We start from the raw sequence: 15,757 nt of genomic DNA, 5'->3' as shown, positions 1-15,757 counted from the left end.
AGGAGCAGGAGAATCGCGTTTCGGGCATAAGCCCTTCTTCAGGAATCCATATTTTTCATTCTATTCTATGATTCTATCTCTTTACTGAGCTTCTAAATATGTGTCCAAATCTTTCCTTGTGATGCTTCATGGCAAACATTTATTTGATCTTGCTCACTCTTTGAAACAAAGATGATCATATTGGTCAATAGTTAGTTTTGGTAGGGTTCTGGCAGGTATGTAGCTGGATGACCTGAACTAGACATTTCTGCAGCAAATAGGACAGAATAACACAAATGATTGAGTTTGGAATGATTTCCTCACCTCAAATATTCTCTCTACTTCTGATCGCATTGTTTTTCACTTGTTTGTGGAAGGTGCAGTAATCCTGGCGAGCTCAAGTCATGACTCAAAATCAAAACTTAAGACTGATTGTTAAAATGTTCAATGTTGTTCTAGCATTTTCTTTGACTATCATGTGACAGTAGGAAAAAGAGAGGACTACAGATGCTGGAGATCAGAGTCGAGAGTGTAGTGCTGGAAAAACACAGCAGGTCAGGCAGCATTGGAGGAGCAGGAGAATCGATATTTTGGGCAAGAGCCCTTCATCAGGAATGAGGCTTGTGAGTCAAAGGGTTAGAGAGATAAATGGGAGGGGGGGGGGGTGGGGCCGTGGCTGTGGGGAGGTAGCTGAGAGTGCGATAGGTAGATGTAGGTGGGGTTAATGGTGATAGGTCAGAGAGGAGGGTGGAGCAGATAAGTGGGGAGGAAGATAGACAGGTAGGATAGATCATGAGGGCGGTGCTGAGTTGGAAGGTTGGAAGTAGGATAAGGTTGGGGGAGGAGGGAAATGAGGAAACTAGTGAAGGCCACATTCATGCCATGTGGTTGGAGGGTCCCAAGGCAGAAGATGAGAAGGCATTCTTCTTCCTGACATTGGGTGGTTAGATTGCAGCAATGGAGGAGGTCCAGGACCTGCATGTCCTTGGCCAAGTGGGAGGGGGAGTTGAATTGTTCGGCCACGGGGCAGTTGGGTTGGTTGGTGCAGGTGTCCTGGCGATGTTCTCTGAAGTGCTCTGCAAGTAAGCATCCTGTCTCCCCAGTGTAAAGGAGACCGCATCAGGAGCAATGGATACAGTAAATGACATGTAGGGTGGCATGGTGGCATAATGGTTAGCACTGCTGCCTCACAGCGCCAGAGACCCGGATTCAATTCCCACCTCAGGCAAGTGTCTGTGTGGAGTTTGCACATTCTCCCTTGTTCTGCATGGGTGTCCTCTGGGTGCTCCGGTTTCCTCCCACAGTCCAAAAATGTGCAGGTTAGGTGAATTGGCCATGCTAAATTGCCCATAGTGTTAGGTGAAGGGGTAAATGTAGGGGAATGGGTCAGTGTGGACTTGTTGGGCCATAGGGCCTGTTTCCACACTGTAAGTAATCTAATCTAATTATGTGTGGAATTGCAGGTAAAATTCTAATGGATATGAAAGGCTCCTTTGGGCCCTTGGCTGGAGGTGTGGCCGCAGGTTTTGCAATTCCTGCGGTGGCAGAGGAAGGTGCCGGGAGGGGAGAGTGGGTTAGTGGGGGGCGTGGACCTGACAAGGCAGTCACGGAGGGAATGGTATTTACGGAAAGCAGATGGGGTGGGGAGGGAAATATATCTCTGGTGGTTGGGTCTGTTTGTAGGTGGCAGAAATGGTGGAGGATGATGCAATGTATACAGAGGTTGGTGGGGTGGAAGGTGAGGACAAGGGAGGTTCTGTCCTTGTTGCGGTTGGAGGAATGGGGTTTGAGGGCAGATGTGCGGGAAGTGGAAGAGGTGCACTGGAAGGTATCATCGACCAAGTGGGAGGGGAAATCGCAGTCTTTGAAGAAGGAGGCCATATGATGTGTTCTGTGGTGGAACTGGTCCTCCTGGGAACCAATGCAGTGGACGTGGAGAAACTGAGAATAAAGGGTAGCGATTTTGCAGGAGGCAGGGTGGGAGGAGGTGTGGTCCAGGTAGCTGTGGGAGTCGGTGGGTATGTAGAAGATGTGACAGTACTCCAGGCTGAAGCTCTGCACAGAACATTTAGCCAAAATCAGTCTTTATTGTCTTAATACAGAGTGGATGCATGACATTCCAGTTCAGATAAGTACCTCATGTTGTCCTAATATCAGATCTTGAAGAACCTGCCAAAGGCTGCATGATGCTTCGTGAACTTTTTGTTGGTACTCTTTCATTAGGAAATTTTGAGGGAGGTGGACAACAAGCCCAGTTTATTATCATATTAATTAAAACACGAGCAACACGTTACCCTTAAACGAGCCCTGAGAGGGCATGTAGATCAATTATTCTGGAAGATTTTCCTTGTCATTAACTCTTCTTTGGGGGGAAAAATGTGGTATTGGGATGTATGTAGCTGGAGCTTTGGTTATAAACTCTTCAAACCCAATCACTTTGAGCCTGTTGTTAAAGTACGTCGTTGAGCTTCTTGGAAAGATGCTGCACATAATCTAAGTGTCACATGCATTGACCAGGATGGACAAGACTTTCAGTTCGAGAGGGTGGCTCCTCTTGGTTCCATGACCTAGTTAAAAATCATACACCAGGTTTTAGTCCAACAGGTTTATTTGGAAGTACAAGCTTTCGGAGTGCCACTCCTCATCGGGCAACAACCACCTGATGAAGGAGCAAGGCTCCGAAAGCTAGTGCTTCCAAATAAACCTTTTGGTCTATAACCCGGTGTTGTGAGATTTTTAACTTTGTACACTCCAGTCCAACACCCGCATCTCCAAATTGTGATTCCCAGACCTGATTTTCAAAATCTGCTAAAGATTACATTTGCAGTGGCAAATGGAGAGAGTAACGCACTGAGATAAGTGCATTTATCCACTTCTGCTCAAGAGGCGTCAAATACGACAGCAAATTACCACAGATACTAAAAATCTGAGAAAATAACAAAAAGTGCCAGAAAGACCATGAGCGCCTCCAACCGGCTGGCCCACGATACTTGCACATGCGCACTAGCGACCAGAGCGACGGAATTTCGCGCAGGCGCGTTCGAGGGCGGGGAGCTGTTGAGGAAAGGCGCAGGCGCGTTCGAGGACGGGGGGCTGTTGAGGAAAGGCGCAGGCGCGTTCGAGGACGGGGGGCTGTTGAGGAAAGGCGCAGGCGCGTTCGAGGGGGGTGCTGTTGAGGAAAAGCGCAGGCGCGTTCGAGGGGGGTGCTGTTGAGGAAAGGCGCAGGCGCGTTCGAGGGGGGTGCTGTTGAGGAAAGGCGCAGGCGCGTTCGAGGAGGAGAAGAAACCCGTTGAAAAATGCGCAGCCGCATTTGTGGAGGGGGAAACCGGTTGAAGAAAGGCGCAGGCGTGTCTGTGAGTGAGTTCTGTGGAAGAAACGTGTGGAGCTGAGTGACGGTTGAAGGCCGCAGGCTTGTTCGGGACAGTGAGGTCTCTGACCCGTCATCATGTCCGTATTTCACGATGAGGTGGAAATCGAGGATTTCGAGTATGATGAGGAGACGGAGAGTTATTATTATCCGTGTCCGTGTGGAGACAAGTTCATCATTAGCAAGGTGGGTTGGTGCAGCAGTTACAGCCGACCGTTTGTAATAAAATCACATCCGTAACTCACCTTCCGATCAGTATTAGGGCTGTAAGCGAACCAATGGAAATAAATAATGTCTCCCCGGCAGTAATTAATTGATACTAGTGATTTAACCTTCTAAGTGAGATTGCAACTGAAGGGTATTTCAGTAAGTGGGTAACTGGGAAGGGTTTCTCTGTACACGTCGTTCTGCTATAACGCGACCGATTCATTAAGGTGTTGTTTCTATAGCGGAATTATTTAAAGCGTGTACTGTATAGGTTATGATGCGATTTTAGCCCCATCAGTTTAAGTGGTACTGCTATTACGTGATTTTATAACGCTGGATTGCATGAGAACAGCTACCGCGTTATAGCACAACTGACTGTATTCATCATTGTTACAGGTGATTTATGTGGTTATAGTCTCACTGTGGTAGATACTGTTATTAGAAATTGCATTTATTGGGGTGCAACAAAAACTCTTGTTTGTTTCTTTGGACAATCTGGTGTTTATAGAAAGTTGGAAGCTGTCCAGAAGAGAGTTGGAGTAGTTGAATGAAGGCAGAATATTGTGAATGCTGGCTGTCTGAAACAAATTCTGAGAATGTTGGAGAAACTCATCAGGTCTGTCAGTATTTGTGGAGACAGAAACAAAGGTAATGTTTGTGTGTAGAATGACTCATCAGAATTGGCAAGTTGGTTAATTTTGAAGAAGTCACATCTGTTAACTGTTGGACTTTTTGCAGCTGCTGCCAGACCTGCTGAGATCCTCCAGCATTTTTTGTGATTAGAATGAGGTTCTGAACAAAGAAAACACATTCTGATTTATACAGGCCAGTTGGCCAGGCCTATAGATGCTCTGGCCACTCCCCACAGTCACATGCCACTCAAGACAACCCCCAGTTACTCTGTCAGCCGTTACCCCAGGTACAGCGGCAGGATGAGACCATCTTTGGCGGTAATGCTAATGCCCTAATCCTGGGGAATCGTTATGCAGAGGATTTCCTGACTCTGTTTCTCAAGAGAATGTAGGTGTGATATACCTCTGGCCAGAAAACATTTCTGAATGGAAGAGATTGAATGATAGTTTAACTTGACAATAGCAGGGAGCAATAGTGAATGACTGTATAGATGAAGTGTCAATTACAATGGATAGTCATCTGCATTACTTCATGATTGTTGTTCCCACCCAAATACAGTGCAGTTTAACCCTTTAATATTACATTAATGTCCAGAGGAATATTCCCATTGATCTTTTTAACTTGCATTGCTGCGTCTGCCAGCCTTTATAATCTACCTTTTAATTGCTATTGAAAAGGTGTGAGTGAATTGCCTTTTTGAATAGCTGAAGTCTATTTGCTGTAGGTAGGTTGACAATGCTGTTGGGTTGAGTTTAAGAATATTGATGCAACAACACTGAAGGAGTGGTGATACATGTTTCCAGGTCAGGATGATGAGTGCTTGGAAGTGAACTTGCAGGTGATGGTATTCCTATCTGTTGGCTGCTCTTGTCCTTATAGATAATAGTGGTTATGAGTTTGGAAGGTGCTGTCTAAGTAACCTTGGTAAATATTTGCTGTGCAACTTATAGTTGGTACACATTGCTGTTACTGTGTGTATGTGGTGGAGAGAGTGATGTTTGCAGATGTAGATCCAATCAAATGAGCTTCTTTTGTCCTGAGGGGTGTAAAACCTCTTGTTGTTGGAGCTCCATTCATCCATGCAGGTGAGAACTATTCCATCACACTCTTGATTAGTGCATTATGGATGGTGGGCCAGCTTTGGAGAGTCAGATGAGTTATCTCTGAAAGTACCTTAGCCATTGACCTATTCTTATATCTGTGGTATTGTAAATGGCTAATCCAGTTCATTTTCTGGCTGATAGTAACCTGGAAGTTATGATAGGTTTAGAAATGGGAATTTCATTGAATTTCAAGGAGAGCTGGTCATTGTCAAGCACTGTAATATTACTTGACACTTATCATCACAAACCTGATATAATCCAGGTCTTGCTGCATTTGAGAATGTCTATTGCCTTAAAACTTGTCTTTTAAGCATTTAGACTAAAATATAATGCTGAATTATAGAACACATTTCCTGCACTAGAAAATAGACAGACAGGAAGGCTCAGAAAAAGGGGGGAGCTCAAGGAATGCAGAAGAGAGAGACATCTGGGCTCACATCAAGTGGTAACAGGATGCTGTAAGGCAATTAACATTTGCCTTGGCATCGGTGAATCTGTGTGAACAGGACACCAAGTGATTACGTTCAGAGCCGTTCCCTTGTGAAATTAATGACAGTGTTTGATTCTGACCCTGAAACAAAACTCCATATTGTACTATCAAAAGCCTCGTAATTAACGGTCAGATCCTATCAATTATAATGGATTCTTATTACTCCTTGCAAGCATGGCAAACACAGAGAAAAACATCTTTGCTGCTACAAGACCCTGACTCTAGTTCGAAAGGACTCGAGAAAGAGAAACCATTTTAGTGCTGAAGCCAGTAGAAAATTAACTTACCTGTTATGGATTGAATTTAATTGCACTTTGGGATTTTATGATGATATTGAGTAGCTAGTGCCAGTTATTAAATACAAACTCTGTAAAAGGTAATATTGATGAAACTTTAACTGACATTGTTGCAAACCACTCTGCAGACCCTACAGACTACCCCACTGTCAATTCTAACTAATCGGATCTTATGTTTTGTTTGAATCACAACCCTGAAAAGAGAGCCTGTTTAATTTGAAGACTAATTTATTCAGTTTAAATGCAACCTTATGGTAACACCTCAGCCTCAGGTACAGAATGATTCAGTACTTAAAAAGCAGGAGTCTGCTCCTAGCTTACAAATTATTCTAAGCCTAACATTGAAGAGATTCTGGCACAATGTGTCAGGAAGCCATTTTATGGTCAAAAGTTTGCCCTCCTTCCTAAGAAGCCATTTTGTAAAATAATTGTATCAGACATGTGAGCTGTGCAAGGTTACCTTATGAACTCTCCAATCAGCTCTGACTGGTATCTCTTTATGATAGGAGTATATCTTGCCTAACTTGGCTGGGTATGTTTTTCCCACCTGATGAATGGCTTACGGCCTGTAGGAGTGATTAGTCAAGTGTACACAGACCTGTCAATCAACTTTACAAATTATTGTCTTTCACTGTTATCTGTGTAATTAAGAACATGCAATGTTTTTGTAAACTTCTGTATAAAGGAAGCGACTTTCAGTACATTGGAATAGCCTGCTGGGGCACTTGAACAGTTGATACCCTACTCTTCTCGGTTATTAGAACCTAGTTAGTTTAGCTTATAGGTATCAGTGTTATGTTGTAACAGTGACTCTATTAGTGAGTAAAGGGGATGACTAAAATTAAACTAACGTATGAGGCTTTTTATTCCAGACTTCCAAAGAGTATGATCTCCGGGACGAACCAAGAGAGAGGCTTACAGGCCTGAGTCTATAAGGGATTCCCTGGGCCATGTAAAATCTGTACTTAAACATATTTAGACATGGACTGCTTCAGTATCTGAAAACTCGAATGGTGTTGAACACGGTGCAATAATTGGCAAACATCCCCACTTCTGACCTTATGAAGAAGTACCTGAAGAGAGTTGGTTTAGGACGACACCCTGAAGAACGTCTGCAGAGAGGTCCTGGTGCTGAGATGACTGACCTCAAACAACCACAATAATTTTTGTTTGTGCTGAGTATGATTCCAGCCATGAGGGTTTTCTGCCCATTTCCATTGACTCTTGTTTTCTTGCTATTTTTCCTTGACATAGCACTTTGCTCTTGACTCACCTCTGGAATTAACTCTTTTGATCATGTTTGAACCAAGGCTGTAATGAAGTCAGGAACATAGTGGCCCTGGCAGTGAGGAAGTTAAAATGTCACAGAGGGGTCAGTTCCATGCTTTACTTCTTTTGAGGGCACACTGGGGACTTTAGGGTTAAAAATCCCACTACCAAAGAGCTTACTGCAACAGCAACTGAAAGCCTGTACTCTTTCAATCCATGCATGTGGATTCCCCTACTCCACAAATAAGCCTAGACAAGACCTTTGTCCTTTCCCGACAGGACTAATAGCCCTGGCCCCAACCCAGTTAACTGCCTCCCTCTCCCATTGTCTTTCTTCTCCTCCATATTAGCATAGGTATGTGAGTTCCCCATTTGTAGCAGGCAAAACCTTTCTGCCTTAATTTGTCTCCATCAACACATAATTATAGAAGATATGATCAGTTTCTATAGTCCGTACACGTTATTACAGGACATCAACATTCATCAGATTTCGTAAATTCATAATTACCCACTTTAAATTATGTGATGACAATCATCCATGTGACTGAAGTCTTTGTTCAATTTCTATAAAGTATACTGTCTCTGGGTGTAAGGTAGGGAGTTGTGGGGAAGAGTCACTACAAGTAGGCACTCGGCTACTTTGGAGACGCTTTAAATCTCTTGCCAGCTGTCCGATAATAAAGCTATGCTGTTGTACAGAAAACTTCTGTCGGCCGGATTTGTGGAACAAAGCAGACATCAACAGCAGAACCCAAACTGAGAATCAATGAGCAGGTTTTTTTGCTAAGCTAGTAATGTTTAGTGAGAGTGTGGCTCACCCTGTCAATTTATTGATTCAATCAAAAGTAGACACATGGCTTGGTAATTGGATGCATTGGATTTGCTCTGTCTTTGGTGTACAAGATATATTGGGCAATTTTCACATTGTTATAATGTGTAGCTGCCAGTGTTATAACTGTACTGGAACAGCATGGATCAGGGCATGGAAATTTCTAGTGCGCGCACAAAACCAAAAGCTGGAAGTCTGAGACAAAAGCAGAAATTGCTGGGGAAACTTGGGTCTTGCAGCATGTGTGGTGGGATGCAGCGTTGATATTTTGGGACAAGGGATGCTCCAGAATGGTTGTGAAGAAGGGTCACTAGACTGAAAACTTTTAACACTGCTTTTTCTGCACAGATACTGCAAGACCTGAGTTTCTCCAGCAATTTGTTTTGGTTCATTACTAGATGTGCCTAGTGTTGCTGTTGCTATTTTTTCCTGTGCTCTGCATTGAATAAGGGTTGGTTCCCTGGCTTATGTAAATGGCAGAAGGGAATATGCCAGATTGTGTTGGAGACAACTTGGCTGCTGCTGATTGCCCACAGTATGACATGGATGCCCATTCTTATTAGGTCTGATCAGATTCTGATCCCATTTAGAATGGTGACTACCACACAACACAATGAAGGGTGCCCTCAATGTGAAGACAAACTTTACCTCCATATATATTGTGTGGTGGAAATTCTTACTGATGTGTCATGGACATGGAAATGAAGAAAGAGAATGCTTTGGGAATTTTTGAATTGCTTTACATGGAAAAGTAGGCCTTATTGGGTAAGGATAGGACAATCCTGTCTGCAAAACCTGTTTCTCTGCTTTCCAATCCATAATTGTATGTAAGGAATGGTCATGAAGGAACAGTCTGTACTTTATTGTCTGGGAAACTATTGCCCATGACGGAGTCAGCACATTTGGGATTAGGGGAAAAATTGGAAGCACTGCAAAGCCTAACATTGTATGGTTATCTTACAGGAAGACCTGGAAAATGGAGAAGAAGTTGCAACTTGTCCAAGTTGTTCTTTGATAATCAAAGTAATTTATGATAAAGTAAGTTTACTTGAAGAGTGTGCAAAAACAATGTATTTTCTTTTAATTTGATATCTGGTGTTGAGATGTTTTGCCAATCCAAAAATTACTGATTCAGTAATCCAGCATTATTTGATGTAGATAATTGTCGATTATAAAGTTCTCAATATTTATTTTCCATGAACTTACACTTTGGCCCTGCTGATTTGTACTGGCCTAACCTCTATCCTCTCCAGTGTAATTGCCACCTTCCTGTAATGTGGTGACCAAGACTGAAAGCAGTTCTCAAGCGATTTTTCCCGAAAAATCTCCCTGATTCCACAAATAGCGTCTAAGCTATTTTTAAAAAAAAAGTTACATGTTGCCTCTTCAAATTGTTCGACAAGCTTTTAAGGAGAACATACACTCCAGATCCATCTCTTCCTCCATACTGCTCTGTATTTTCCCATCTTGCAGTACCTTGAGTGCATTATTTCGCACTTCTCCAGATAAAATTCCATGTTCAACTTTTCTCCCTAATTAACCAAGTCCTTCATATCTTATTGTAATCTAAAGCTTTCCTTCTCGCTTTCAGCCACACATCCAATTTCTATATCATTTGAGTACAAGTCATGAATACAATCTACAAAAAGTGTGGGACCAAGTATTGAGCCCTGCAAGTCCTCACTGGTAATGGCAATCAGTTCGAGAAAACATCTTAAAGCATTACCCTTTGTTACTTACTACTAAGTTAATTTTGGATTGAATTTGTCACTCGTTCTTTGGTCCCAATAACTTTCATTTTTTTGTTCATCCAACATCATGGTGCCGTCAAGAGGATTTTCTGATTCAATGTGTTTTTCAGTATTTACTTAAAAAGAAACCTTTGTCTGAGTATTTTCTCATTGTACTTAATGTTATTAACCTATTGAGTCAGTTTTCTATCAGAGGAAGAACAGAGCTTCAACAATATCTAATCCTCAGATGATAGGTTTAATCATATAAGAAGATTTGTAGTATTTTGATTGTTCACAGTGGAATTGAATCAATTCCATTTTTAAACTAATTATACTAAGGATCTTTTAACCAGTGCTTTACAGACTGTGATTTTGTCAATTTGTCAAGAAAACTGTAAATGAGCAGTCTTGCTGATTATAAATTTGCAATATTTCTTACGAACTTTTTCAGTGTTTTATCTGAAATCTTAATGTATTCTGTTCCAGGATCAGTTCATGTCTGGAGAAATAGTGGAAATGGTGACTACAGATAAATTAGAAAAAATGAAATGCTGATTGTTGAGATGCTCTGTCCTAATGAACATAAGGCCTGTTCCATTAAGGAGAAACAAATAATCAGCGTGTACGTGGAGATGAAATGCAGTTACTACGACTGTTTGTTTGAAGTTGCAGTTTATAGACTGTGAGCTAATCTCCTTGACTACTGGTTCATTCAGTTAAAAATGCAAATTGCAGGCCAAAACCAGTAAAGTTAAATCAACAAATTATCACTTATTCAAATATAAACTAACTACAGACATTGGAAAACAGCAAGTGGCGGAGCTAGTCAGCAGGTCAGACGGTCTGTGGAGACAAATAGTTAACGTTTCAATTCTGGTATAAGGTAATCTCGACCTGAAATATGAACCATTTATTTTCTCAGTTATTTCCTAATCTGTTGACTATTTGCAGCATTTGTTTTTATTAACTGTCATTTGTATGATTCCGAGACGCTATTTGGGCTTTCACCCGACACTCTTGTTATGCTGGTAAAGCATGAGATAAATTTTAGGATTCTCTAAGAAAATCAGAGATAGTGGATATTATTATCTTGTTGCTGGCTGCCATTTTTTTGGTTTTGAAATGCTCTTGCTGAGCAAACTATCAACAGCTAAATGTTTACAGTTGGAAATAAGAATATGATTAACTTATACAAAGGATACCGATCATCTGATCAGGTTGAGAGAATTATTTTTGACTGGAAGTTTGGAGAATCTTGATGTGGCACTGCAATATTATATTTTTAATGTTCTGAATCTGCAAAATTCCCAACTTTGGGAATGGATATAAAATATTGAATGATCCTGCCATAATTAAATGATCACTGTTGTTACATTTGATAGATGCAAACTTTTGCAAATATAATGTCTTCCTAAATCGACAATATTGAAAATTCAAGTAATTCTCTAATGTGGTTAGAATCCTATTCACCTGTATTCACTGATGCATTTATCTTTTCTGGGTTCCTGACCTACTGTAGTCTGCAGTAAATCATAAAGATTTTTTGGACGTTGATTCTTTGCACAATGTGAAGTAGCTTAATGGCCCTACAGACTGTATACTGGCCATTATGCCAAAGAATAGATTTTAAATGGGTGCTACTTTTACAACTTTTCTAATTTGGTAATTATGGTAAATGAAATGTACTTGTTATCTAATAATTGGAAATTGTTAAAGTAGTTAAAATACATATTGAAATTGTTTCATCTTGCATTCATCAGGAGCACAATTAAACCAAATTTCAATGGTCAATTATTGATTTTCAGTTCCAATCAGCATCCTTTACTCATGTAGTGAATTGTTGCTCCCTTTTGAAATAGGTATCCTTGCACCTGAACTGATGCAAGATGAAAAGCTTATACAAAATGTCTTTCTTTAGCAATATTCAATTTAAATTGCACAGGTGAAAAGAAATCGATGGATAGCTTGTCATTATCTTAACCTTTTTTCTGTTTGTAATGCAATATTTTATTAAAACAGTTTTGCTTTTACATATGAGTTTTTTTGTTGGCTTAAAATAGTGCTGGACAAAATCATAAGATCACGATATATAAAGAAATGAGAAAAACAGTGTTGTTGGATTCCTTTGTGTTGGGAATATTTAGCTTTAGTTGCCCTGTCTATGATTTGGCTCAACAATCTCATTTTGGCATGTCAAGGTGTTATTGTGAATCTAGTATGCACAGGGAAAGAAGAACTTGCATTTACTTAGTGCTTTCATTCCAGGGTTCCCAATCAAAAAGAGCTCAAGAGTTGTTTTGACTCCAAAATGATGTTTGCCCTCAGATACTGCCAGACCCGAAACCCTACCTCCTGCCAAAGCACTAATACAGCTTGTCAATACCCCTGACATCACTTGTATGTACTGGACTGCATTGGAGCCAGAAGTTGGAATTATCTGCTCATCATGCCACCTACTCTCACTTTATATTCCTCCCGGGTGTCTGTTCTTTTCATGAGTCCCACTCACTGCTTCATTCTCTAGCACTGAAATCACAAGTATAGTGCTTTGGTGGCAAATGCAGCCTAGACTGAGGCCATATCAGCTATGTCATCCATTGGGAGGTGTTTCTTACAAGGCTTATTTCCATTCACTTGAGAGGACCTTTGCTTAACGTATCATCCAAAAGATAGCACTCCTACAATGTTCCCAGTGTTTGAGTGCAAAAATCTAGACTGAAGAGGCCACTACTTTTCATCATTTACATAAATGATTTGGATTGGAGCATAAGAGGTACAGATGACTCCAAAATTGGAGGTGTAGTGGACAGCGAAGAAGATTACCTCAGATTACAACAGGATCTTGATCAGATCGGCCAGAGGAGTGGCAAATGGAGTTTAATTCAGGTAAAAGGGAGGTGCTGCATTTTGGGAAAGCAAATCTTAGCAGGACTTGTACGCCTTAATGGTAAGGTCCTAGGGAATGCTGCTGCAAAAAGAGATCTTGGAGTGCAGGTTCATAGCTCCTTGAAAGTGGAGTCGCAGGTAGATAGAATAGTGAAAAAGGTGTTTGATATGCTTTCCTTTATTAGTCAGAGTATTGAGTATAGGAGTTGGGAGGTCATGTTGTAGCTGTACAGGACATTGGTGAGGCCACTGTTAGAATATTGCGTGCAATTCTGGTCTTCCTATTGGAAAGATGTGAAACTTGAAAGAGTTCAGGAAATATTTACAAGGATGTTGGCAGGGTTGGAGGATTTGAGCTATAGGGAGACGCTGAACAGGCTGGGGCTTTTTTTTTCCCTGGAGCGTCGGAGGTTGAGGGGTGACCTTTATAAAGGTTTACAAATTCATGAGGGGCATGGATAGGATAAATAGACAAAGGCTTTTCCCTGGGGTCAGGGAGTCCAGAACTACAGGGCATAGGTTTAGGATGAGAGGGGAAAGATATAAAATGGACCTAAGGGGCAACATTTTCACATAGGGTATTACATGTATGGAATGAGCTGCCAGGGGAAGTGGTGGAGGCTGGTACAATTGCAATATTTAAGAGGCACTTGGATGGGTATATGAATAGGAAGGGTTTGGACGGATATGGGCTGGGTGGTGGCAGGTGGGACTAGATTGGGTTGGGATATCTGGTTGGCGTGGACAGGTTGGACCGAAGGCTCTGTTTCCATGTTATATGACACTATGACTCTAAATACTAAGGAGTTGGGATATTGGTTGCAGGGTAACTTAACTAAGACACTGTGGATACACACTGATCGCATTGTGGGAGGTGATGCCTTTTGAATGAGATAAACATGCCTGCTCAGGTGAATGCAAAATACCCCATTGTACTATTTAGCGGAAGAGTAAGGGACTTGACCCTAGAGTTCAGTTCAATATTTATCCTCAATCAAAATAAAGATTATCTCGCCTATTATCACATTTATGATTTTACAAGTCTGCTGAGTTCAAATTGGCTGCCGTATTTCCTACATTATTGTTGTGACTGCACCAATAAAAGTACTTCATTGGTTGTAACATGCTTTGGGGTATTCTTTTACAATACTCTTTTTGTAATTTCACAAGCTTGGAATCTGTCTACTAGTGTGAAACTTAACTGAGGCGCGCTACTAATGGAACACAGCCAACAGTCTTCAAATACCAACGTCATCTACAAAATTCCATGCAAGGACTGCCACAAACACTACATAGGACAAACAGGAAGAAAGTTAGCCACTAGGATACACTAACACCAGCTAGCCACAAAAAGGCATGACCCTCTCTCCCTTGTAGCCCTACACGCGGATGAAAAAAACCCACCATTTCGACTGGGACAACACATCTATCCTGGGCCAGGCTAAGCAACGACATGCCAGAGAATTCCTAGAGGCCTGGCACTCCAACCATAAACAAATACATAGATCTGGATGCCATCTATCAACCCCTCAGAAAACGAACAAGAAATGACATCACCACAAACCCCAGGAAGCCCATCCAGGAGAAAGATATAAATAGAAAGCAGGAGACAACAGCTTCGCTTCACTTGGAGGTTGCCACTGATGATGTTACCTAGCCAGCTAATGAAACGTCTGGGATATCACACCTCCAGCCTCAGCAAGCAAACCTACATCCTAAGTCTTCAAATAGCAATTAACAGTCAAGTTTGTCAACACTCGAAGCCTCTGGACAGTAGGGAGATGTGGAAGGCTTTCATTTCATGATCCTGCACTTTTCCTTATTCTGTGATGTGTGGGTATTCTTGCATGAACTGAAAGTCTGGCTAGTTTCAATTATCTGTTCCCTTGCAATCAATCTGTCAGTCCAGTTGATAACAGTTTAAATTATGGTTTTCAGACTTAAGATATTCTACATATGCTGAATTCTCTGCTCTGACTGGTTTCACTCATCCTAACACCCAAGAGATCTTCTAAAAAAAAAGGGGTTGGACATTTTTAAAAAATAAAAAGGGGATGGATCAGCAGAGAGACAGTAGACATTTATTGGGACATTTCAGAATACTGAAGTACATTGCTACACAAAAAACCTAAAAGGAGATCCCACTATCTGTGGTTAACTAAAGAAGTTGGGAAAGGCATTAAACTTGAGGAGAAAAAGCCATAACTGTGTAAGATGTGCAGTGGGTTAATAGTGCCCTCTTATGTTTATGTCTAAATCATTGATTATGTATCACATAAGACATTGGCACAGCATTGTGACCTGCCTTCTGAGCAACCATAAACCTTCCTACCATAGAGCACCAGAGACCCAGGTTCGATTCCAGCCTTTGGTGACTATGTAAACTCTACACGGACATTCTCCCTGTGTCAGCGTGCGTTTCCCCAGAGGGAAATAGGTCTGGGTGGGTTACTCTTCGGAGGGTCAGTGTGGACATGTTAGACTGAACTTCCATACAGTAGGGGATCTAATCTAAATAAGGCAGGGCAAGTGACTGAGGTGTAGGTGGGGGAGCACTTTGGGGCTAGTGACCATAACTCTATTAGTTTTAAAATAATTGTGGAAAAGATAGACCAGATCTAAAAGTTGAAGTTCTAAATTGGAAGAAGGCTAATTTTTGATAGTATTATGCAAGAACTTTCATAAGCTGATTGTGGGCAGATGTTCATAGGTAAAGGGGTAGCTGGAAAATGGGAAGTCTTCAGAAATGAGATAATGTGAGTCCAGAGACAATATATTCCTGTTGGGGTGAAAGGACAGGCTAGTAGGTGTAGGGAATGCTGGATGACCAGAGATATTGAGGGTTTGGTGAAGAAAAAGAAGGAAGCATAAGTCAGGTATAGATAGGATAGATTGAGTGAATCCTTAGAGTATAAAGGCAGTAGAAGTATATGTAAGAAGGAAATCAGGAGGGGGAAAAAGGGGA

General features: G+C 41.5%; 1 protein-coding gene across 1 annotated transcript; it reads left to right on the top strand.

Annotated features, from left to right (window-relative positions):
• Nucleotides 1–3,260: 3,260 nt before the first annotated feature.
• dph3 (diphthamide biosynthesis 3) lies at nt 3,261–11,936 on the top strand. The gene is made up of 3 exons (XM_043691755.2): nt 3,261–3,532; nt 9,137–9,211; nt 10,393–11,936. Exons 1-3 carry the CDS (start codon nt 3,425–3,427, stop codon nt 10,459–10,461), a joined length of 252 nt encoding a protein of 83 aa, XP_043547690.1. The 5' UTR covers nt 3,261–3,424; the 3' UTR covers nt 10,462–11,936.
• The last annotated feature ends 3,821 nt before the right edge of the window (nt 11,937–15,757 follow it).

This window comes from Chiloscyllium plagiosum, unplaced genomic scaffold (assembly GCF_037043375.1).
Source record: "Chiloscyllium plagiosum isolate Xiang-an unplaced genomic scaffold, Cpla_swu_hap1 HiC_scaffold_6, whole genome shotgun sequence".
Classification (NCBI taxonomy): domain Eukaryota; kingdom Metazoa; phylum Chordata; class Chondrichthyes; order Orectolobiformes; family Hemiscylliidae; genus Chiloscyllium; species Chiloscyllium plagiosum.
The sequence above is the reverse complement of the archived record's forward strand: the minus strand, read 5'-3'. Positions and strand labels throughout refer to the sequence as shown.

Bases quoted from the DNA above. Each gene is read 5' to 3' on its own strand.
- dph3 (XM_043691755.2), top strand. From the start codon at position 3,425: ATGTCCGTATTTCACGATGAGGTGGAAATCGAGGATTTCGAGTATGAT. The intron at 3,533-9,136 runs GTGGGTTGGTGC...GTTATCTTACAG, and splicing joins ACAAGTTCATCATTAGCAAG to GAAGACCTGGAAAATGGAGA. The intron at 9,212-10,392 runs GTAAGTTTACTT...ATTCTGTTCCAG, and splicing joins TCAAAGTAATTTATGATAAA to GATCAGTTCATGTCTGGAGA.